Source organism: Bombina bombina, chromosome 7 (assembly GCF_027579735.1).
Source record: "Bombina bombina isolate aBomBom1 chromosome 7, aBomBom1.pri, whole genome shotgun sequence".
NCBI lineage: Eukaryota > Metazoa > Chordata > Amphibia > Anura > Bombinatoridae > Bombina > Bombina bombina.
The window spans coordinates 629,555,812-629,579,549 of NC_069505.1; the positions used below are offsets into that span (position 1 = coordinate 629,555,812).

A 23,738-nucleotide genomic window follows, 5' to 3' on the forward strand; every position below is an offset into this window, starting at 1 on the left:
CATAGCTAAAGATAAACATTTATAACATTTAAAATAAATGAACTTAGCTTTGGTAGAACTGAAACTCAGTTAAGCGTTTTTCCAAAAGTGGCTTCTGATTCAGAGTCCATTTGAGACATCTTGCAATATGAAAAAGAAAAAACAACATATAAAGCAAAATTGATCAAATTCCTTAAATGACAGTTTCAGGAATGGGAAAAAAATGCCAATGAACAAGCTTCTAGCAACCAGAAGCAATAAACAATGAGACTTAAATATTGTGGAGACAACAATGACGCTCGAATTTTTTAGCGCCAAAAAAGCCGCCCACATTATTTGGCGCCTAAATGCTTTTGGCGCCAAAAATGGTGCCACATCCGGTAACGCCAACATTTTGTGGCGCAAAAACATCAAAAAAATGACGCAACTTCCGGCGACACGTATGACGCCGGAAATGACAAGAAAATTTTTGCGCCAAGAAAGTCCGCGCCAAGAATGACGCAATAAAATGAAGCATTTTCAGCCCCCGCGAGCCTAACAGCCCACAGGAAAAAAAGTCAAATTTTAAGGTAAGAAAAAATTGAATTATTCATATGCATTATCCCAAATATGAAACTGACTGTCTGAAAATAAGGAACGTTGAACATCCTGAATCAAGGCAAATAAATGTTTAAACACATATATTTAGAACTTTATATAAAAGTGCCCAACCATAGCTTAGAGTGTCACAGAAAATAAGACTTACTTACCCCAGGACACTCATCTACATGTAGTAGAAAGCCAAACCAGTACTGAAACGAGAATCAGTAGAGGTAATGGTATATATAAGAGTATATCGTCGATCTGAAAAGGGAGGTAAGAGATGAATCTCTACGACCGATAACAGAGAACCTATGAAATAGACCCCGTAGAAGGAGATCATTGAATTCAAATAGGCAATACTCCCTTCACATCCCTCTGACATTCACTGCACGCTGAGAGGAAAACCGGGCTCCAACCTGCTGCGGAGCGCATATCAACGTAGAATCTAGCACAAACTTACTTCACCACCTCCACAGGAGGCAAAGTTTGTAAAACTGATTTGTGGGTGCGGTGAGGGGTGTATTTATAGGCATTTTGAGGTTTGGGAAACTTTGCCCCTCCTGGTAGGAATGTATATCCCATACGTCACTAGCTCATGGACTCTTGCTAATTACATGAAAGAAATTCTAATTTACTTTGCTTCATTTTTCAACTATCATTTGTTGAAGAAATAGCAAATCACATGGGTGAGCCAATCACACGTGGCATCTATGTGCAGCAACCAATCAGCAGCTTCTGTTCTTATTTAGATATGCTTTTCAACAAAGGATATCAAGAGAATGAAGCAAATTAGATAATAAAGGTAAATTGTAAAGTTGTTTAAAAATTGCATGTTCTTTCTTAATCATGAAAGAAAAAAAATTGAGTTTCATATCCCTTTAAATATAGTCTATTATTTCCTTGTCCTTACATCTTAGTAAAAGGGTTCACGTTATAATAAATTATTATATACAAGACAACATGATGTTTTTAAATAAAACATTCCCTAAAGTGTACTTATAAATGAACCTTCTGGTGTTTAGTAAGATAATTTTTTAATTTAAAACATTTCCCACATTCCATACATTCAAATAGTTTTTTCTCTGTGTGGAGTTTCTGATGAATAACAAGTTTTGTATTTTTAAAAAAACATTTCCCACATTCACTACAGCTAAGTAAATTGTCCTTTCTGTGATTTTTCTGATGCAGAACAAGAGATAACCTACTATTAAAGTGTTTTCCACATTCAAAACATTCAAACAGGTCAAGTTCCATATGGATTTTTGTGTGTTTAACAAGAGATCGTTTTACCGTGAAACATTTCCCACATTCAGAACAACAAAATGGTTTCTCTCCTGTGTGAATTCTTTTATGTTCAACAAGAGACTTTTTCACTGTGAAGCCTTTCCCACATTCAGAACATGAATATGGCTTCATTCCAGTATGCAATCTTTTATGATGAAGAAGCGATTGTTTTACAGTGAATGATTGTCCACATTCTGAACATGAAAACGGTTTCATTCCTGTATGGATTGTTTGATGGTTGAGGAGCGATTTCTTAACTCTAAAACATTTACCACATTCTAAACAAGAAAAAGGTTTTGCTCCTGCATGGGTCGATTGATGATAATCACGAGAATGTTCCACTCTAAAACATTTCCCACATACCACACATGCAAAGGGTCTCTCTCCTGTATGGATCTTCTGATGTACAATGAGAGCAGAGTTGCTGGTAAAAAGTTTTCCACATTCAGAACAGGAATGTAATCGTTCTCCAGTATGAAATCTTTTATGTTTATGAAAGGATCTTTTATCTGTAAAACATTTTCCACATTCTGAACATAAGAATGGTTTTTCTAAAGTATGGTTCACTTGATGAACAAGAAGATATTCCTTCAATCTAAAACATTTCCCACATTCATAGCATGTATAGGGTTTTGCCCCTGAATGAATGCGCTGATGTCTAAGAACATATGATTTATTCTTAAAACATTTTCCACATACAGAACATGTAAATGGCTTCCCTCCTGTATGAATGATCATATGTGCACGAAGATTTGTCTTTCGAGTAAAACATTTTCCACATTCATAACATGTCAATGTGTTCTCTTCTGCATAAACATTCTCCTGTGCAACCTGTTGTGACTTATACTCTCTGTAATAATGCGGCATCACATTTATGGTTTTGTGACAGTCTGACAATTCACTGGATTCTTGAACACATTTCTTAATAGCCATATCAGCTTCCCACGTTGCTGAGCCACCTACTAAAAGAAAATACATATAGCATTAAACAGTGTTAAATGTCTATTTTTTCTTCTTCTGATATTTGTGTTGAATTAAAATTATTACAGTTTTTAGGAATCTAATTGTTTATCTTGTGTTTATATTGCATCAATAAAATAGGTCGCACTTCAGATCCCTCGGGTCTAGTAACGAGGTAATTTGAGTACACTGTGTAGTGGTAGAAAGGATAATGAACAAGGAGGTAGTAAAACAGAAAGGAGGAACGAAAGAGGAAGGGAAAGATACAAAAAAAAAGAGAGGGAGAGAGAAAGACAAATGATGATTCAGTATACCAGCATTTTAATTTTTAAAGCTCACTAAACTTACATGTGGTGGCTGCAGGGACAGGTGGCTCGAGAATTTGTAGAAACATAGCTGCTGATGGTAGATAAGAACCAGAAGGCCCATCAAGCCTGTGCTTATTTCCTTCTGCAGAGTATGGATCATTCTTAGGATATCCTTATACATATCCCAGGCATTCTTGAATTCCCTTACAGTCATTGTCCTTACCACCACTACTAGAAACCTATTCCACAAATCAACTTACAACCATAAACCTGAGATTGTAGACTCTTGTTCCAGTGTTGCTATTTTTGTGACAAATGCTTTTAGCCTCAGTATTATTAAATCCCTTTCTCGACTCTAAGCTATATATATTAAAGAGACGTGACACCCCAAAATTTTTTATTTCATTAATTAAACTGAGAATATAATTATCTAATTTGGATCACTCTTGGTATCCTTTGTTGAAGAAGCAGCAATGCACTACTCAGAGCTAGCTGAATGTTCTGGGTAAGCCAATAATATGAGACATATGTGCAGCCACCAATCAGAAGCAGTTGAATCTACCTAGGTGTCCCTTTCAACAAAGGATAGCAAGAGACCAAAAAAATTAAATAGAAGTAAATTGAAAAGTTATTTAAAATTGCTGCTCTGTCTCATGAAAGGGCAAAATTGAGTTTTGTGTTACTTTAACCGTTTGAGTGCTAAACACTTTACTACCTGGGTGCTAAGGTTTTTTTATTTAAGTTTTTAAAAATATATTTTTTTTAAACTTTTTTTTTTTTTAATTATTTCAGATCCTCAAGACTGTTGGAAAGGTTAGGCGATTACCTTTCTAACGGTGGGTCTTGGGGGTCTGTAGCTGCTTAGATGCCGGAGATACAGGCTTCTAAGCAGCATGCCCCCGGCTCCTATAATTAACACTGTCACTATCGCCAGGGTAGGAGCCGGTGGGAGCCCCCAGATCTCCCTCAAAGTGGAAGAGTGCTAGCGACGGCTCTGAGCCGTCATTAGCACCTGACTGAGACAATTTGTGATGGCTCAGAGCCGTCATTAGCACTCATGGGGCTAAAGGGACATTATACACTAGATTTTTCTTTGCATAAATGTTTTGTAGAGGATATATTTATATAGCACGTCTGGGAGTGTTTTTGTAAAAATGTATAGTTTTGCTTATGTTTAAATAACATTGTGCTGATTTCAAGACTCCTAACCAAGCCCCAAAGTTTTAGGAGAATACTGACATATACCTATTCCTGTTTGTGTAAGGGGTCTTTTGATATGCCGAGGAAGGGGAGGGGGGAGTGTCTACTTTCAGTGAGTGTTTCAGTCAACCAAATCAAAAGTGCTAAACTGGGAGCTTCTAAGTAAGTTTTTAAACGGTTTTATACTGGATTTTTATATCAGTATCTGTGCATATTATTCTTTATAGTAGTGTCTTTACCTGCAAATTCATACTGCAGTGCCTCGCCATTAACCCTTTCTTTTTAGTTTCTGAATTGTAAAGCTCTAACTCCCCCCCACACAATTCCTTTGATGGCTGTACCCATATATTTTGTTGTTTTGGTAAAATGCAGAAGTGAATAGGTATTATCTGTTGGAGCTGCTTAGAAGCTGTAAACTCAGTTGAAATACATTGGCCTCTAGTTATCAAGCAGTCAACCTCAAATATGCTGGAATTCCACAGCGTATTTGTGGCGAGGCTGATTCGCCTTAGTTATCAAGCCCTACAGACCGGCAAAAGTAGAATATAGTGACGTAAGCTTCGATCCGCCGGACTCAGTCCGACACAGATCGATTCTTACGTCACTCCAGATGTTCCGAACACAAGTTCGGCACAATCTGACTACTTTTGCTAGTTATCAAAAAACTAGCAGGTACGCTCGGCACTTTTCCGGCCCAGCGTACCTAGTTTTCAATCCGCCGCCCTGGAGGAGGCGGATCCCATAGGAATCAATGGGAGTCTGACCATATCAAAAGTTCATGTTCGCTGCTGCCCGACATCCCATTGATTCCTATGGGAGATGTCTGCACCTAACACCCTAACATGTACCCCGAGTCTAAACACCCCCAATCTGCCCCCCCCACACCACGGCAACTAAATAAATGTATTACCCCCTAAACCGCCGCTCCCGGACCCCGCCGCAACTATAATAAACTGATTAACCCCTAAACCGCCGCTCCCGGACCCGCCGCCACCTACATAATACCTATTAACCCCTATCCTGCCCCCCTATACCGCCACCACCTATAATAAAGTTATTAACCCCTATCCTGCCCCCCCTACACCGCCGCAACCTATAATAAAATGATTAACCCCTAAACCTAAGTCTAACACTAACCCTAACACCCCCTAACTTAAATATTAATTAAATTAATCTAAATAAATATTACTCTTATTAAATTAATTATTCCTATTTAAAACTAAATACTTACCTGTAAAATAAACCCTAAGATAGCTACAATGTAATTAATAATTACATCGTAGCTATTTTAGGATTCATATTTATTTTACAGGTAACTTTGTATTTATTTTAACTAGGTACAATAGTTATTAGTTATTAACTATTTAATAACGACCTAGCTAAAAGAAATACAAAATTAGCTGTGAAATAAATCCTAACCTAAGTTACAATTAAAGCTAACAGTACACGATCATTAAATAAATTAAATTAATTAACTACAATTACCTACAAATAAAATAAATTAAATAAACTAACTAAAGTACAAAAAATAAAAAAAACTAAGTTACAAAAAGATAAAAAATAAAAGATTACAAGATTTTTAAGCTAATTACACCTAATCTAAGCCCCTAATAAAATAACAAAGCCCCCCAAAATAAAAAAATGCCCTACCCTATTCAAAATGACAAAAGTTAACAGCTCTTTTACCAGCCCTTAAAAGGGCCTTTTGCAGGGTATGCCCCAAAGTAAACAGCTCCTTTGCATGTAACAAAAAATACTACTCTAACCCAAACCCCCCTTAAATAAACCTAACACTACCCCCCTGAAGATCACCTTACCTTGAGACGTCTTCACCCAGCCGGGCTCCAGTGGTCATCTGATCCGTCCAGTAGTCTTCATCCGATGGGCCAGAAGAGGATATCCAGACCGGCAGAAGTCTTCATCCTATCCGGGCAGAAGAGGACATCCGGACCGGCAGACATCTTCATCCAAGCGACATCTTCTATCTTCATCCATCCGACGAGGAGCGGCTTCATCTTCAAGACCTCCGGCGCGGAGCATCCTTCCAGACCGATGACTGACGAATGAAGGTTCCTTTAAGGGACGTCATCCAAGATGGCGTCCCTCGAATTCCGATTGGCTGATAGGATTCTATCAGCCAATCGGAATTAAGGTAGGAAAAATCTGCTATCAGCCAATCAGATTGAAGTTCAATCCGATTGGCTCATTGGATCAGCCAATCGGATTGAACTTCAATCTGATTGGCTGATAGCATCAGCCAATCAGATTTTTCCTACCTTAATTCCGATTGGCTGATAGAATCCTATCAGCCAATCGGAATTCGAGGGACGCCATCTTGGATGACGTCCCTTAAAGGAACCTTCATTCGTCGTTAGTCGTCGGTCTGGAAGGATGCTCCGCGCCGGAGGTCTTGAAGATGAAGCCGCTCCTCGTCGGATGGATGAAGATGTCTGCTGGTCCGGATGTCCTCTTCTGCCCGGATAGGATGAAGACTTCTGCCGGTCTGGATGTCCTCTTCTGGCCCATCGGATGAAGACTACTGGACGGATCGGATGACCACTGGTGCCCGGCTGGGTGAAGACGTCTCAAGGTAGGGTGATCTTCAGAAGGGTAGTGTTAGGTTTATTTAAGGGGGGTTTGGGTTAGAGTAGGGGTATGTGGGTGGTGGGTTTTAATGTTGGGGGGGTTGTATTTTTTGTTACATGCAAAAGAGCTGTTTACTTTGGAGCATGCCCCACAAAAGGCCCTTTTAAGGGCTGGTAAAAGAGCTGTTAACTTTTGTAATTTAGAATAGGGTAGGGCATTTTTTTATTTTGGGGGGCTTTGCTATTTTGTTAGGGGCCTTAGATTAGATGTAACTATCTTAAAAATCTTGTAATCTTTTTTTATTTTTTGTAACTTAGTTTTTTATTTTTTGTACTTTAGTTAGTTTATTTAATTGTAGGTAATTGTAGTTAATTAATTTAATTTATTTAATGATAGTGTAGTGTTAGGTTTAATTGTAACTTAGGTTAGGATTTATTTTAACTAGGTACAATAGTTATTAAATAGTTAATAACTATTTAATAACTATTGTACCTAGTTAAAATAAATACAAAGTTACCTGTAAAATAAATATAAATCCTAAAATAGCTACAATGTAATTATTAATTACATTGTAGCTATCTTAGGGTTTATTTTACAGGTAAGTATTTAGTTTTAAATAGGAATAATTAATTTAATAAGAGTAGTATTTATTTAGATTTATTTAATATTTAAGTTAGGGGGGTGTTAGGGTTAGTGTTAGACTTAGGTTTAGGGGTTAATAATTTTATTATAGGTGGCGACAGTGTGGGGGGGGGCAGATTAGCGGTTAATAAGTTTAATATAGGTAGCAGCGGTTTAGGGGTTAAACAATTTATTTAGTTGCGGCGGAGTCCGGGATCCGCAGGATAAGGGTTAATAAATTTATTATAGGTGGCGGTGGTATGGGAGGGCATTATAGGGGTTAATAGGTATTATGTAGGTGGCGGCGGGGAGCGGCAGTTTAGGGGTTAATACATTTATTATAGTTGCGGAGGGGTCTAGGGGTTAATAACTTTATTTAGTTGTGGGGGGGCGGTATAGGGGGTAAAACAGTGTAGTTTAGTGTGGGTGCTTAGTGACAGCTTATCAATAAAGCTGGGAAAAAGCCGAAGAGCAGCGAGATCGGATAAGTGATAACTATCACAGTCCGCTGCTCATCGCCCCGTACTTGGTGCGCGGCTTTTTGACAGCTTTTTTTATAACTTTGGCGAACGTATTCAGGTCCGCGGCGGCGATGTGAGGCGAGCTTAGGCGGGCGTATTGGGGCCGGCGAAGGCAGGTAAGTAGACACGTTGATAACTAGAGGCCATTGTCTGTGTCTAAACACTGATAAGAGGGGTGAAGTTAGCTGCTCCAGGCGGCTTAGCTATGTAACTAATTTTGCTTATTTTTGAAAATTATTTTAAAATACTTGCCAGCAATTTTTAAACAATTTTTGTATGCAGACTATTTTAAAATGAATTAGCCCTTTTAGGATATGCACAGATCTCAACCTGTTTTATGGCACTTTAACGTTTAGAATTGAATTTGACAAACGTATCTGAAGAGTGCACTCTGCTGGCCTTTGCTATAATTGTAAGTGCCAGTACAAAGAGGAAGTTAAAGGGACATGGAAGCTAAAAATTGTATTTCATGATTCAGATAGAGAATACAATTTTAAATAACTTTGCAATTTACTTCTATTATTTAATTTGCTTCCTTCTCTTGTTATCCTTTGCTGAAATGTTTATCTAGGCAAGCTCATGAGCAGCAGATAACCTAGGTTCTAGCTGTTGATTGGTTGCTGCATATATATATATATCGATTGTGATTGGCTGACTTATGAGTTCAGTTAGAAACCATTAGTGCATTGCTGCACCTTCAACAGATACCAAGATAATAAAACAAATTAGATAATAGAAGTAAAATTAGAAAGTTGTTTAAAATAGTATTCTCTGGCTCTAGGTATTCTCTGGGTTCCGGAGGAGGAGCACAGGTGTGTGGTCAGGGGCTGCACCTGTGCTGATCTTACCTTTCCCACAAGCTGCTGGCGAGATTCGCGCCTAAACCCTTTGACACTGGGCGGCTTGAAGCAAAAAACTACCGCTGCTGGAATCCCAATAGTGCCACAACAATGCACTAATGTTGCCTATAACACGGACAAATTATGGCTATTCACTGCTACACCAGTTTTTCATCTCACATTAACCTGAGTACATAAGGTATCCTGCCTTAAACGCTAATTGATGATTATTAGGAGCCTGCCTAAGCTTAATACTTTTTGCCTCTGTCTTTGATACCGGGAACCTGCCTAAAAACGTACATTCCCCCAGCGTTAAAGTAACCTTGCTGACTGTGCTAAGACAGGAGAAGCTTACTAACCTTGGTCCGGCATACTCTAATAACTCAGGCTAACTCCCGGTCACCTTCGCTATTAGCATCCTGGTTTGCAACAGAAGTGAGCAGCTGAATATATTTGAACCATCTGGGGTGTTACCGGTGCCTATACCTTCCAACCTCTGCACAAGGGAACATACCTGAAAGAGCTTGGGTAACTCGGTCCTGTTTTCTCTCCCTCCCCCTCCCACCGGTGCTGCGCGAGGGGTGAGGTTTGCGCTGGCGCCCTGGTGCGCCTGTTTGGTCCCTTAGCTGGGTGAGCGATGCTGGCTGACGTGCCGAAGTGCCTGAATACAATCGGCTTCAGCTGAGGAGCCTGTGTGGTCCGGCTTTGTTTCTCTCGCTCCCCCCTCCCACTGGTGTTGCGTGAGGGGAGAGAGCTGACACAGCACCTTGGTGTGCCTCTCCGGATCCTCGGTTGTCTGCCTCCATGGTCTGCTGCAGGTTCCACGGATGGGCCTGTCTTTAAGGATAAACTGAAGCCAGCTCCTTTCCTTTACTCCCCTGAATGGACGCTTTCCCTCACCGGTGCTGTGTGAGGGAGAGCTGCCTTGGTCTGTGCTGGCTACGGATGTTAAATGTTCATAGCAGGTAACCCCTAACTGCTTCTTTCTATAAAAACACAATTTATGCTTACCTGATAAATTTATTTCTCTTGTGGTGTATCCAGTCCACGGATCATCCATTACTTGTGGGATATTCTCATTCCCAACAGGAAGTTGCAAGAGGACACCCACAGCAGAGCTGTAATATAGCTCCTCCCCTAACTGTCATAGCCAGTCATTCGACCGAAAACAAGCCGAGAAAGGAGGAGACATAGGGTGCAGTGGTTACTGTAGTTTAAATTGAAAAATTACCTGCCTTAAAATGACAGGGCGGGCCGTGGACTGGATACACCACAAGAGAAATAAATTTATCAGGTAAGCATAAATTGTGTTTTCTCTTGTAAGGTGTATCCAGTCCACGGATCATCCATTACTTGTGGGATACCAATACCAAAGCTAAAGTACACGGATGAAGGGAGGGACAAGGCAGGAACCACTGCCCGTAAAAACCTTTCTCCCAAATATAGCCTCCGAAGAAGCAAAAGTATAAAATTTGTAAAATTTTGAAAAAATATGAAGCGAAGACCAAGTTGTCGCCTTGCAAATCTGATCAAAAGAAGCCTCATTTTTAAAGGCCCAAGTGGAAGCCACAGCTCTAGTGGAATGAGCTGTAATCCTTTCAGGAGGCTGCTGTCCAGCAGTCTCATAGGCCAAGCGGATTAAGCTTCTTAGTCAAAAAGAAAAAGAGGTTGCCGAAGCCTTTTGACCTCTCCTCTGTCCAGAGTAGACAACAAACAAAGCAGATGTTTGACGAAAATCTTTAGTAGCTTGTAAGTAAAACTTTAAAGCACAGACCACGTCCAGATTGTGTAACACAAGGATGGAACAACAATCTCTTGATTGATATTCTTGTTAGATACCACCTTAGGTAAGAACCCAGGTTTGGTACGCAGGACTACGTATGAAAAATCAGATAAGGAGAATCACATTGTAAGGCAGATAGCTCAGAGACTCTACGAGCCGAGGAAATAGCTACCAAAAAAAGAACTTTCCAAGATAAAAGCTTGATATCTATGGAATGAAGAGGTTCAAACGGAACTCCTTGAAGAACCTTAAGAACCAAGTTTAAGCTCCATGGTGGAGCAACAGGTTTAAACACAGGCTTGATTCTAACTAAAGCCTGACAAAATGCCTGAACGTCTGGAACATCTGCCAGACGCTTAACTAGCTGACAATCCTTTTTCCAAACCTTCTTGGAGAAAAGATAATATCCTAGGAATCCTGACCTTACTCCATGAGTAACCCTTGGATTCACACCAATAAAGATATCTACGCCATACCTTATGGTAAATTTTCCTGGTGACAGGCTTTCGTGCCTGTCTTAAGGTATCAATAACTGACTCGGAGAAGCCACGCTTTGATAAAATCAAGCGTTCAATCTCCAGGCAGTCAGCCTCAGAGAAATTAGATTTGGATGGTTGAAAGGACCCTGAAGTAGAAGGTCCTGTTTCAGAGGCAGAGACCATGGTGGAAAGGATGACATGTCCACTAGATCTGCATACCAGGTCCTGCGTGGCCACGCAGGTGCTATCAGAATCACTGATGCTCTCTCCTGCTTGATCTTGGCAATCAGTTGAGGGAGCAGAGGAAACGGTGGAAACACATAAGCCAGGTTGAAAGACCAGGGCGCTGCTAGAGCATCTATCAGTGTCGCCTTGGGATCCCTGGACCTGGATCCGTAACACGGAAGCTTGGCGTTCTGGCGAGACGCCATGAGATCCAGTTCTGGTTTGCCCCAACGATGAATCAGTTGTGCAAATACCTCCAGATGGAGTTCCCACTCTCCCGGATGAAAAGTCTGACGACTTAGAAAATCCGCCTCCCAGTGCTCTAGACCTGGGATATGGATAGCTGATAGGTGGCAAGAGTGAATCTCTGCCCAGCGAATTATTTTTGAAACTTCTAACATCTCTAGGGAACTTCTCGTTCCCCCTTGATGGTTGATGTAAGCTACAGTCGTGATGTTGTCCGACTGAAATCTGATGTACCTCAGAGTTGCTAACTGAGGCCAAGCCTGAAGAGCCTTGAATATCGCTCTTAGTTCCAGAATATTTAATGGAAGGAGAGACTCCTCCTGAGTCCACGATCCCTGAGCCTTCAGGGAGTTCCAGACTGCACCCCAACCTAGAAGGCTGGCATCTGTCGTAACAATTGACCAATCTGGCCTGCGAAAGGTCATACCTTTGGACAGATGGACCCGAGATAGCCACCAGAGAAGAGAATCCCTGGTCTCTTGATCCAGATTTAGTAGAGGGGACAAATCTGTGTAATCCCCGTTCCACTGACTGAGCATGCATAGTTGCAGCGGTCTGAGATGTAAGCGTGCAAATGGCACTATGTCCATTGCCGCTACCATTAAGCCGATTACTTCCATACACTGAACCACCGAAGGGCGCGGAATGGAATGAAGAACCCGGCAGGAATTTAGAAGCTTTGATAACCTGGACTCCGTCAGGTGAATTTTCATTTCTACAGAATCTATCAGAGTCCCTAGAAAGGAAACTCTTGTGAGTGGGGATAGAGAACTCTTTTCCTCGTTCACTTTCCACCAATGCAACCACAGAAATGCCAGTACTACGTCCGTATGAGACTTGGCAATTTGGAAGTTTGACGCCTGTATCAGGATGTCGTCTAAATAAGGGGCTGCTGCTATGCCCCGCGGCCTTAGGACCGCCATAAGCGACCCTAGAACCTTTGTAAAGATTCTTGGGGCTGTAGCTAATCCCAAGGGAAGAGCTACAACTGGTAATGCCTGTCTTGAAAGGCAAACCTGAGAAACTGATGATGATCTTTGTGTATCGGAATGTGAAGATAAGCATTCTTTAGATCCACTGTAGTCATATATTGACCCTCCTGGATCAGTGGTAGGATGGTACGAATAGTTTCAATCTTGAACGACGGAACTTTGAGGAATTTGTTTAAGATCTTTAGATCCAAAATCGGTCTGAAGGTTCCCTCTTTTTTGGGAACCACAAACAGATTTGAGTAAAAACCCTGTCCCTGTTCCTCCTTTGGAACTGGATGGATCACTCCCATAACTAGGAGGTCTCGTACACAGTGTAAGAATGCCTCTCTCTTTATCTGGTGTGCAGATAATTGTGAAAGGTGAAATTTCCCTTTTGGGGGGGAAGCTTTGAAGTCCAGAAGATATCCCTGGGATATAATTTCCAACGCCCAGGGATCCTTAACATCTCTTGCCCACGCCTGGGCAAAGAGTGAAAGTCTGCCCCCTACTAGATCCGTTCCCGGATAGGGGGCCGTTCCTTCATGCTGTCTTAGAGGCAGCAGCAGGCTTTTTTACCTGCTTACCTTTTTTCCAGGTCAGGTTTGGTCTCCAGACCGTCTTGGATTGAGCAAAAGTTCCCTCTTATTTATTATTAGAGGAAGTTGATGCCGCACCTGCCTTGAAGTTTTGAAAGGCACGAAAATTAGACTGTTTGGCCCTAGATTTGGACCTGCATAACTTCCCCCTCGTCAGATTCCACTGGTGATAAATTTTTTAAAGACAGAAAATGATCTTTATTGCATAAAATGAAATCAGTACATTTGGTACACATTCTAAGAGGGGGTTCCACCATGGCTTTTAAACATAATAAACAAGGAGTTTCTTCTATGTCAGACATGTTTATACAGAATAGCAATGAGACTAGCAAGCTTGGAAAACACTTTACATCAAGTTAACAAGCAAATATAAAAAACGGTACTGTGCCTTTAAGAGAAACAAATTGTCAGAATTTGAAAAACAGTGAAAAAATGCAGTAAATCAAACGAAATTTTTACAGTGTGTATAATAGGCTAACAGAGCATTGCACCCACTTGCAAATGGATGATTAACCCCTTAGTTCAAAAAAACGGATAAAAAAACGAAATAGACGTTTTTTTAACAGTCACAACCAACTGCCACAGCAAACTGTCGCCCTACCTTTCCCAATAAACGACTTTGGAAAGCCTTTGGGCCCTTTAGAGATGTCCTATAGCATTCAGAGGGCCTTTGAGGGAAGCTGGATGTCACAGTTTGTAATTTTAACTGCACCAACTGTAACTTTTATACTACAACAGTGGAAATTGTTTCTAGTCAAAATTTAAGCCAGCCATGTGGAAAAAACTAGGCCCCAATAAAGTTTTATCACCAAAGCATATATAAAAACGATTAAACATGCCTGCAAACGTTTTATATTGCAATATCATAAGGGTATTACCCCTGGGAGTAAGCATGATACCAGTCGTTATTAAATCACTGTATTCAGGCTTAACTTACATTAATCCGGTATCGGCAGCATTTTCTAGTGTTTTCCATCTCTAGAAAAAATTATAACTGCACATACCTGATAGCAGAATAAACTGCACGCCATTCTCTTGCTGAAGTTACCTCATCTGTGTAATCCCCTCAGACATATGTGAGAACAGCAAGGGATCTTAGTTACAACCTGCTAAGATCATAGAAACCTCAGGCAGATTCTTCTTCTATTTACTGCCTGAGATAAAATAGCACAACTCCGGTACTATTTAAAAATAACAAACTTTTGATTGAAGAAAATAAACTAGCTATATTTAACCACTCTCTCCTACAACGTCCTTGCTTGTTGAGAGTTGCAAGAGAATGACTGGGTATGACAGTTAGGGGAGGAGCTATATTACAGCTCTGCTGTGGGTGTCCTCTTGCAACTTCCTGTTGGGAATGAGAATATCCCACAAGTAATGGATGATCCGTGGACTGGATACACCTTACAAGAGAAACAACAGGACTGAGTGACTGTTTTCATTTGTTTTTCAATAAGTGATTTCTGGACTTTTTTTTTTTTCCCCCCATTGCCTGGTCTCATAAAATTAATTTAAAGGACTCTCCTAGCTGTGGAATACTTGATCTAACCTATCTATACAAAGTATAACTGCTTAATAGGCTGTATTCGTTTCAAATATCAGAGACTTTAGTTACAGAAAGCAGTGTTCTTTTCACTTTTTTTTCATTTTATACATGTATTAAGATTTTTTTAAATTTCAACTGTTATACCCTGAATTATTGTTCTATATAGTCTATATATTTTTCTGAGTCATTAGCTTTTTTGCCTTTAGCATACTGGCTTTATTATACCTTCTGGAGAGTAAACAGAAAAAAGCTAAAAGGCACTTAAGAACTAATCAACATACTCAATTTGCAATCCTGTTTACATAAACCTTTACACTACAGGCTCATCTCATACTGTTGCACCTTGATACTAATCACCTCCCTTTCACACTATGCTGGTTAACTCCACTAACAAAATCTAATTCAAGTATAAAGTGTGCTAGGAGGTTATGTTCTAATCAGGTTTACTTTTGTATGTTTGGTGAAACACAAAATGTAATGCCCAATTATATAGGATTGGATACATTACTGGAACATACAGCATAATGTGTTCAGAGTTTATGTCTTTTTAACAAATATAGTGAAATCACTGTCTTTCAAGAGCAAAGTATCTGGAAAGGAGAACTGTGAAAATCAACATTTCTAGTTTAGAAGTTAGATGAGTAAGCTAATATATAAATTCTTGATAAACAATACTATCTCTAAATATATTAGGGCTAAATAGAAATAATAAGCTGATAATTGTTAAGTAAAATAATTAAGAGGCTGTTTGAATAAGTGCTGAAACCAGATTTCAAACCGGTCCTCTATTTTTACTTCGTGCTGCCTAATATTAGATATCTCTGTCTTAAAAGCGGGGGAAAATGGGTTTTCTTGAAAGGGCCTCTTTTCCTCCCTGGTCTTAACTAAGCTAAAGCCTTGAATAACACAAATAAGTTTAAGCTAACTATATTCTGTTAGGGAAATTATAGCTCTGTGCCTTCTCTGTGTCCATAAACACTAGAAAGTTAATAAAGTTAAAAAATCTATAGAACTGCTGCAAATTAAATTGTTACAGATGTATTAATAATTACATTCTTGGGGCCCCTTAAATAGTATAGCCCCTGAATATCTACAGGTATTTGCAGTAATATTGTAGAGTGCTCAAATTCTTATTTCCTCAAGGAAAAACACATACACTGTATAGACAAATTAACTTAGTTTTTTCTTTTTTAAAAAAAACAGCAAATCCTATTTAGTCTATTAAGTATCTAACTTATCTTTAAACAAGCCTCCATTCACATTAAGTAGTATTAACCTACTTAGTAAAATATAGCTACCCAGCTTTTTTTTTTCTATTCATCTAAAATAGAATTAAGGGAAGGAAATCTCTTTTTCTATTTCCCCTTCTCTCGGCGCTTCCTCCCATAGTTATTAAGGAGAATATATATAAAACCTTCACAACTAAAATTCTTTTTCTTTTTTTTTCTCTTTCTCTCCTTTTTCCTAATATTACACAACTTCACGGCACGGAATTCACCAATATCTTCTTGATTTAATTTTAGTTTTTTTTTTTCTTCTTCTTCTTTCTATTCACCCCCCTCCCCTGCACAGATCTCTATTGGGTAAATAATACCCTTTATTAATTAACTCACATACGTTGCACGCTTTCACTCACGCCTTCCCACTCTCTGGTGAATATTCCAGAAGATTTTCTAAGTCACATAATTGTATATGGATAAATACTTACACAGGCACTCTAAAACTTCTCCCGCAACTATGACAGGGAGACAAAGAGAGAAAAAGAACAAAAATGTTCTGGAAACATCAACTGATGCACATTCACCCATCTCTTCTCTTCAAGGTAGCTCTGATCCGTTAGATATTCACACACTAGTTTCAAGCATCTCAGAGGCTTTAACACCCAAATTTGACATCTTAAAACTGGAAATTAAACAAGACATTGCTGCCCTATCTAATGAAGTTAAACAGTTCGCCTCTAGAATATCTGAGGCGGAACAAAGAATCTCTGATCTTGAGGATTTGACCGTAAACTATAAAGTCAACCTTGAGTCCACAAATAATATCATATTGAAAATGCAAAATAAAATTGAAGATCTTGAGGACAGATCAAGGAGGAATAACCTCAGAATAAAAGGGGTCCCCGAAGAGAGGCAATTTGAAGATATATACAAATTAATATCTGTCACACTCCCTCGTCTAATGCAGATACCAGAAACCTACCCACCCATCATTATTGAAAGGGCTCACAGGGTTGGCATAATGGATACACATAGAACCAATACAAGGCCAAGACCAATTATTGCTAAACTGTTAAATTTTCAACACAAAGTTACTTTACTCCAAGCTTTTCGTAAACACCAACCCATTTTTTTAGGGGAAGCAAAGATCTTCTTGTTTCAAGATTATTCAGCGGGCACCGCCACAAAAAGACGAGAGTTAGCCCCACACTGCACAAATTTGATCAAAAAAGGGGTCCAAGCAACCTTGTTTTACCCAGCTAGGTTGAAACTCACAATAGATGGACGTGTACATTTTTTTTAAACAGCCAGCGAGGCAGCAAAATTTTATTCTGAATCCTTCCCCACAGAATAAAAAGAAACTGTGGGAAGTAAAAATATATTTAGATTAAGCATGTAGCTAGATTGAATTAAAATGAAAAAACTGATTATAGTTAGTGAAAAAATAAGAGGTGAAGATAAGACCTTGTTATATGGTTGCTATTTATGGGTACACAAGGTTGCAAAATGGGAAATTTTTTTGTTCTTTCCCTTTCTTTTTTTTTTTCCTCATTTTACGTTTTCTCTGTTCTTTAGAAAATGGCTGTGGAGGATAACCTTAAATTGACCTCATGGAACATAGGTGGTCTAACCTCCCCCATAAAACGAAAGACAATACTCTCTCAACTAAGAAAAATTAAAACGGACATAGCCTTTTTACAAGAGACACATTTGAAACCAGAGGAGGTACTAAAACTTAAAGCTTCTTGGGTTAAAGAAGTCCTATTTTCCTCTACTACAAAAAGGAAAAGTGGAGTTGCGATCCTCTTGGGGAAGAAACTCTCTTATGAAGTCATTCAGATAGATACAGACCATGAGGGGAGATATTTAATGGTCAAAATTAAAGTATTAAAAACAATATATACACTTTGTAACGTTTATGCTCCCAATGTTTTCAGTCTTCCCTTTTGGGAAACTTTACAAAACAAGCTTCTTTTATTTTCAGAAGGTTATTTAATACTTGGAGGTGATTTTAATATGGCCCCTCAGTACCCGGTTGATAGACTCAGGCAGAGCCCTGTCCCATATAAAACTAAGAGAGATAATCTAGAATCAAAGTTATTTACAAAATTGCTCCAGAACCGGAAACTTTGCGATATCTGGAGGGTCCAAAACCCTGATCTCAGGGAATTTACATGTTATTCTAGGGCACAGAAAACCCTTTCAAGAATAGACCTGATTCTGCTAGATGAAAGAGTATGTAAAACGAAAATTACGGCCGGGATTTTACCCATCACTATCTCAGATCATGCCCCGATTACCCTTGACTTTCAATTAAATCCTTTAAGGAATAGGAATATTGGATTTTCCTTCCCACGGTTCTTAGCAACCGATTTAAAATTCAAAAATTGGCTTACTTCCAGGTAAGCCAATTTTTGAATTTTATTGGCTTACTTCAATGACATTTACTTCAATGACATTTATATTTCCGGAAGCATTCCCACCAAGGAATTTGTCACGTCATACACAACTCTTATACTCAAGCCAGGCAAAGAACCGAACAGAAAAGAGTCATATAGGCCTATTGCGCTTTTAAACACAGATTACAAACTCTTTACAGCAATTTTAGCACACAGACTTCAATCCCTTCTCCCCACCATTATCCACAAAGACCAAGCGGGTTTCCTTTTGAAGCGAAACTCAGCAGCTAAAATCAGAGAGGTATTTCTGACTATAGAATATTCTAAAAAGATGGAGGAACCGGAGGGACGGGAGAGGGAGGACACTCCCGACAGGGCGATTATATCAATAGATGCTGAAAAGGCGTTTGATTCGGTACATCACGATCATTTGTTTTTCACATTACAGCAGTTCGGTATTAAAGGTAATTTTTTACGTCTCTTTAATAACTTATATAGTTACGCTTCCACGAAAATTCTGGTAAATGGTGATATGACCCACGACATAAGTCTCGGAAGAGGGACAAGGCAGGGGTGTCCTCTCTCTCCTCTCCTCTTTGACTTGGCCATCGAGCCTCTGGCTTTACAAATTAGACACCAACTGGAAGGGATCAAGGTAAAAGAAAAAGTACTACAAATCACATTATATGCGGATGACGTTTTGGTCTATATATCGAATACAGCTAGGAATATCCCCAAACTTCTCAAAATTATAGATCAATTCAGCTCTTTTTCGGGCTACAAAGTAAATATATTAAAATCTGAACTATGCTGGCTTAAACAAACCAAAGATTCATGTGAAAATATACCGTTTTCGATAGTACAGGAAGCATTCAGGTACTTAGGTATCTGGATCTCTCCTGATCCTAAGGCATGGTACGACTTGAATGTTTTACCTGTTTTCAAGAAAGTTACGGAAGCCCTTAAAAATTGGCAGAAACTCCCTCTCTATCAGGACGTATAGCTCTTTACAAAATGTCCCTGCTTCCTAAAATTTTATACATGCTCCAGAACACCCCAATTGTTTTGAAAACAAAAGACATTTTATCGTTTAATTCAGCACTTCGCTCTTTCATCTGGCAGAACAGGAAACCTCGGATCTCATTGTCCAAATTAGCGCTCCCCTCAGAGTACGGGGGACTTTTGTCTACCAGACATTCGAATGTATAATGTAGTGTTTCAAGCCAGAGTGGTTATGGATTGGCTAACTAATTCTAATTATGTAACAAATTATGAATTGGAAAACAACATGGCCTATCCTCCCTTATAGCTTTATTACACTGCAACAATAATATAATTCCTTCTGAAATAAAAAAGTTAAAATCTATTTATAACCCAATTCTGATGTGGAAGAAATTATGTTCTCTTTTACATATTGAATCAAGGATTTCAAGGTATGTACCACTCACAAATAACCCACAATTTCAAGCTGGGATACAATCTGCCCTCTTTATTAAATGGGAATCTTTGGGCCTTATAAATGTCTCTCAGCTATTAGATACTGAGAGAAGATGTATTAGAACATTTAACTCTCTTAAAGAGGAATTTCACCTTTCCAACAAAAATTTCTATGCCTACCTACACTATGGGCTCCATGTACTAAGCTGTCTGCGAGGTCTTCGTCACTATTTCCGTCTAAATTTCTGCGTGCGGATCAATAACCGTATGTACTATCCCACAAATCCATTGAAAACCTTATATTAACAAACGTCGAGCGAACTTGCCCGCAAAAATTGAATTCTCGTCTTTTTTGTAGCTAGAAAATACTCGCTCGACATAAATCTCGCACAAAACAGTAATTACTAAACTATCTATTTATACGCTCGTGAATTTATCCGCACCTACCTCGTTAAAAATCCCTCGCCAGCTAATAGGTGGCGAGCACCATAATAAACAATAGGGTCTATCAGATCAACGCCTACAACTGATTTAAAAGAGGTATACAATTGAATGGTTACTCACTTTTGATCCTGTTAGCCATTATGGAGACACTTCTTCAACTTTATATTATTCGTCTGATGCAAATGAACCGACTCCACTGGAAAATTACAATATGATCATCAGTCAATTTAAAAAATAGTAATTATATTAATGTTTTACATCTTCGGTCGCTATCACAATCATCTGTGATCATGAATATTACATTACATACGTTATTGGTTAAGCTATACAAAAATCTAGCAGTAATCTGCATTGCTTTAACGTAATCAAAATTGACGCACCAAAAAATTGATTTGACAAAATATCTTTACAAGATAGATATTTGGATAAACCAACTCTAATGGATAATTACAATATGATCAACATTCAATTTAAATAATAGTAATTCGATAAATGTTTTACCTCTTAGGTCGCTATCACAATCATCTGTGATTCCGACGATTACTTCTGGGCCTAGATGCTGCACCAGTCTCTGCTCGTAATCATTAAGATCAGCGACATAAGCTGTTCCACCTCCGGTAGCACGAGTTGAATTTTTTTCTTTTGCCAATTTGGCTTTTGCAAATCGTTTGATGTCGTTGTACCGTTTTTTGATTTGGTCAACGTCCTTTTTCCCAGGTCCCTGAGCACTGACAGCATCACTTATCCGGGTCCATATACTTTTTTTACGGATACTAGAAGTTTGCTTCGCACGACAACCAAATAAATAGTCATACGAGTCTAGCACCATATCGACAAGAACCAGGTTCTGCTGATGTGAAAAGTGGGGATTCTTCGATTTGGACTGTGAATCAGATCGAGAAGTAGCCATACTTAATTTATCGATAAGAATAACAGTCAGTAAAGCTTCAAGTTCTTGAAATATGCAGTCTGAAAAACTTTATTAAATCGAGTTTATATAGTGCTGCAATATGTTCCCGCGACAAAGCTGACGTTTCTGACACCTTGCAGTCACGTGGGACAAACATGACTGACAGGTTGTAAGCGATTAATAGTACATTCGCAAATAGCGAGGCGTCATATGTATGAATCATTCGCCAGTGCTCGATGCGGATTAGACGCGCCTTTTTTTTGGATAGTTTTTAGTACATATGGCGGGCGGGCAACATCTCGCTAGCTGCGAGTTCAAGCGAGTCGAGAAGACACGTTGTCGGCGAAAAAATTGATGCTTTAGTACATGGAGCCCTATGCTTTTAAATTAATAAATGATTATGGTTGGGTGTGGTCTCTAGGTATTCTTGAAAATTGGCTTAATTTAGTTAAAAGTGGTATAACCTCAATTTCATATATCTACCAAAAATTAATTTCTTTTAAAGGCCCAGTTACAATAGAAGAACTACAGGCTAAATGGGCAGCAGCTTTAGAGGATACCTCACTGGAGGCTTCTGTGATAACCTCATCATTTCAAGTGATTTTGAATGCTACCCTCGCCGCCTCCTGGCGGGAGGCACATGTTAAACTAGTGCATATGACATTTTTCTCCAGAGAAAGGAACTAAAGGTCGGAACCCTAGCTTTAATAAATGTCCAAAATGCTCTTTTACGTCGGCCAGCCTCATACATATGTTTTGGCACTGTCCAAAAGTGAGAATTTTTTGGTTAAAGATCCAATACTGGTTAAATAACACAGTGTGCATTCCCTCTTTGATCTTATCCCCTTCAAACATAATTTTCCCTGTCACAGACCTTGGCCTCCCCCAGGATAAACTAAAACTAGTCACCTTAGTAATACTAGCAGTTAGATATTTGATTCTGAAAAAATGGAAGTTGAAAGGAACCCCGAGATAATCAAGAAGTGAAGACTTTCTTCTCCAAGTGGTCGAATTTTATCAAAAGCCTCCCCCCTAGTGAGGTTGAATATTTAATCTACCCATTTAGAGACTCGGAATTGGTCCTCCTAGGAATGTGGTGATCCTCCACAGCCAAAAGTTGAGTTTCTTGTCCCCTTTTTTTTTTCTCCCCCCCCCCCCCTCCCCTCCTTTTTTTTTTTCTTTTCTCCCTCTCTTCCTTTCTTTTATCTTTCTTACCCTGCTTTGTTTCTGTTTAGTTAACGAAAGTTTAAAGTGTGTCATGTATATAAAAAAAAGAAGAAAAATATAAAAAATCCAACTATATGTACATATATCACATAAAAGGGCATTATTGAATCATTAAGAGAAAGTAAAACTTGATGTTTTGGCATTTTTTTTGACTTGTATTGTATTTTGTTGTACCTGGCCCTGCGTGGCATAAAAAGGTTGAAATTATTTGATTGTACACATTGATGGATATAAATAAACAATAAAAAATAAATAAATAGTATTCTCTATCTGAATCATAAAAGAAAAAAAAATGGGTTTCATGTCCCTTTAATGGGACATTAAACACTAAATAAATACTAGATAGAATGATGCATTCAAAGAAAAGATTAGTCTGAGAATAACCTGTAGCTGTATTTATAAAGTTTCCTTAGCTGTTTAAATAGTGACAAAATAAGTGTAAGTTTTAGTGTCTATAAAACAATGGGAGCGGCCATGTTATAACTTAGGTTACCTTCTCTGCTGTGGCCAATTAGGGACAGTTATAAATAGGTCACTGGAGTGTGCAGCCAATGGCTGTGTGGAATATAACAGTGTTCTGCAGTTCCATTTCTAACAGGAGCTGAAAAGCTCACAATGTCAGAATGGAATTACAGGAAAAGGGAACAAAATAAATAATGAAAGTATTTTGCAGAGTTTTTTTTATATATACAGTTTATCATTTTATATTACCACCTCATTGTGTTTAATGATTCAGATAGAAAATACAGTTTTAAACAAGCTCCTAGTTTACTTCTATTATTCAATGTGCTTAATTCTCTTGGTATATTTTATTGAAGCAGCAGCAATACACTACTGGGAGCTAGCTGAACACATTGAGTGAGCCAATGACAAGAGGCATATATGTGCAGCCACCAATCAGCAGCTAGTCCCCAGTAGTGCATTGCTACTCTTAAACCTACCTAAATATGCTTTTCAACAAATGATGCCAAGAGAACAAAGCAAATGAGAATAGAAGTAAATTGGAAAGTTAAAAAAAAAAAAAGGTTAAAATGACCTGCTCTATCTGAATCATACAAGTTATTTTGACCTTTATGTCCCTTTATGTAAGTTTTGGTGAAATTAAAAAGATAGTGAGAGAGAATGGAGGCACAGACAAAGAAAGTGATAGTGAGAGAGAATGGAGGCACAGACAAAGAAAGTGATAGTGATAGAGAATGGAGGCACAGACAAAGAAAGTGATAGTTACAGTTATAGTGAGAGAGAATGGAGGCACAGACAAAGAAAGTGATAGTTATAGTTATAGTGAGAGAGAATGGAGGCACAGACAAAGAAAGTGATAGTGATAGAGAATGGAGGCACAGACAAAAAGTGATAGTGATAGAGAATGGAGGCA

The 23,738-nt window shown here is 38.8% G+C and overlaps 1 protein-coding gene across 1 annotated transcript in view; it reads right to left on the bottom strand.

The window, feature by feature from the left end:
• Window positions 1–1,133: 1,133 nt before the first annotated feature.
• LOC128635653 (gastrula zinc finger protein XlCGF26.1-like) overlaps window positions 1,134–23,738 on the bottom strand; it is a 35,374-nt gene continuing 12,769 nt past the window's right edge. The window contains exon 4 of the mRNA XM_053688740.1: window positions 1,134–2,807. Within this exon, the coding sequence (XP_053544715.1) occupies window positions 1,558–2,807 (1,250 nt within the window). The 3' untranslated portion in view covers window positions 1,134–1,557. The remainder of the gene's footprint in view (window positions 2,808–23,738) is intronic.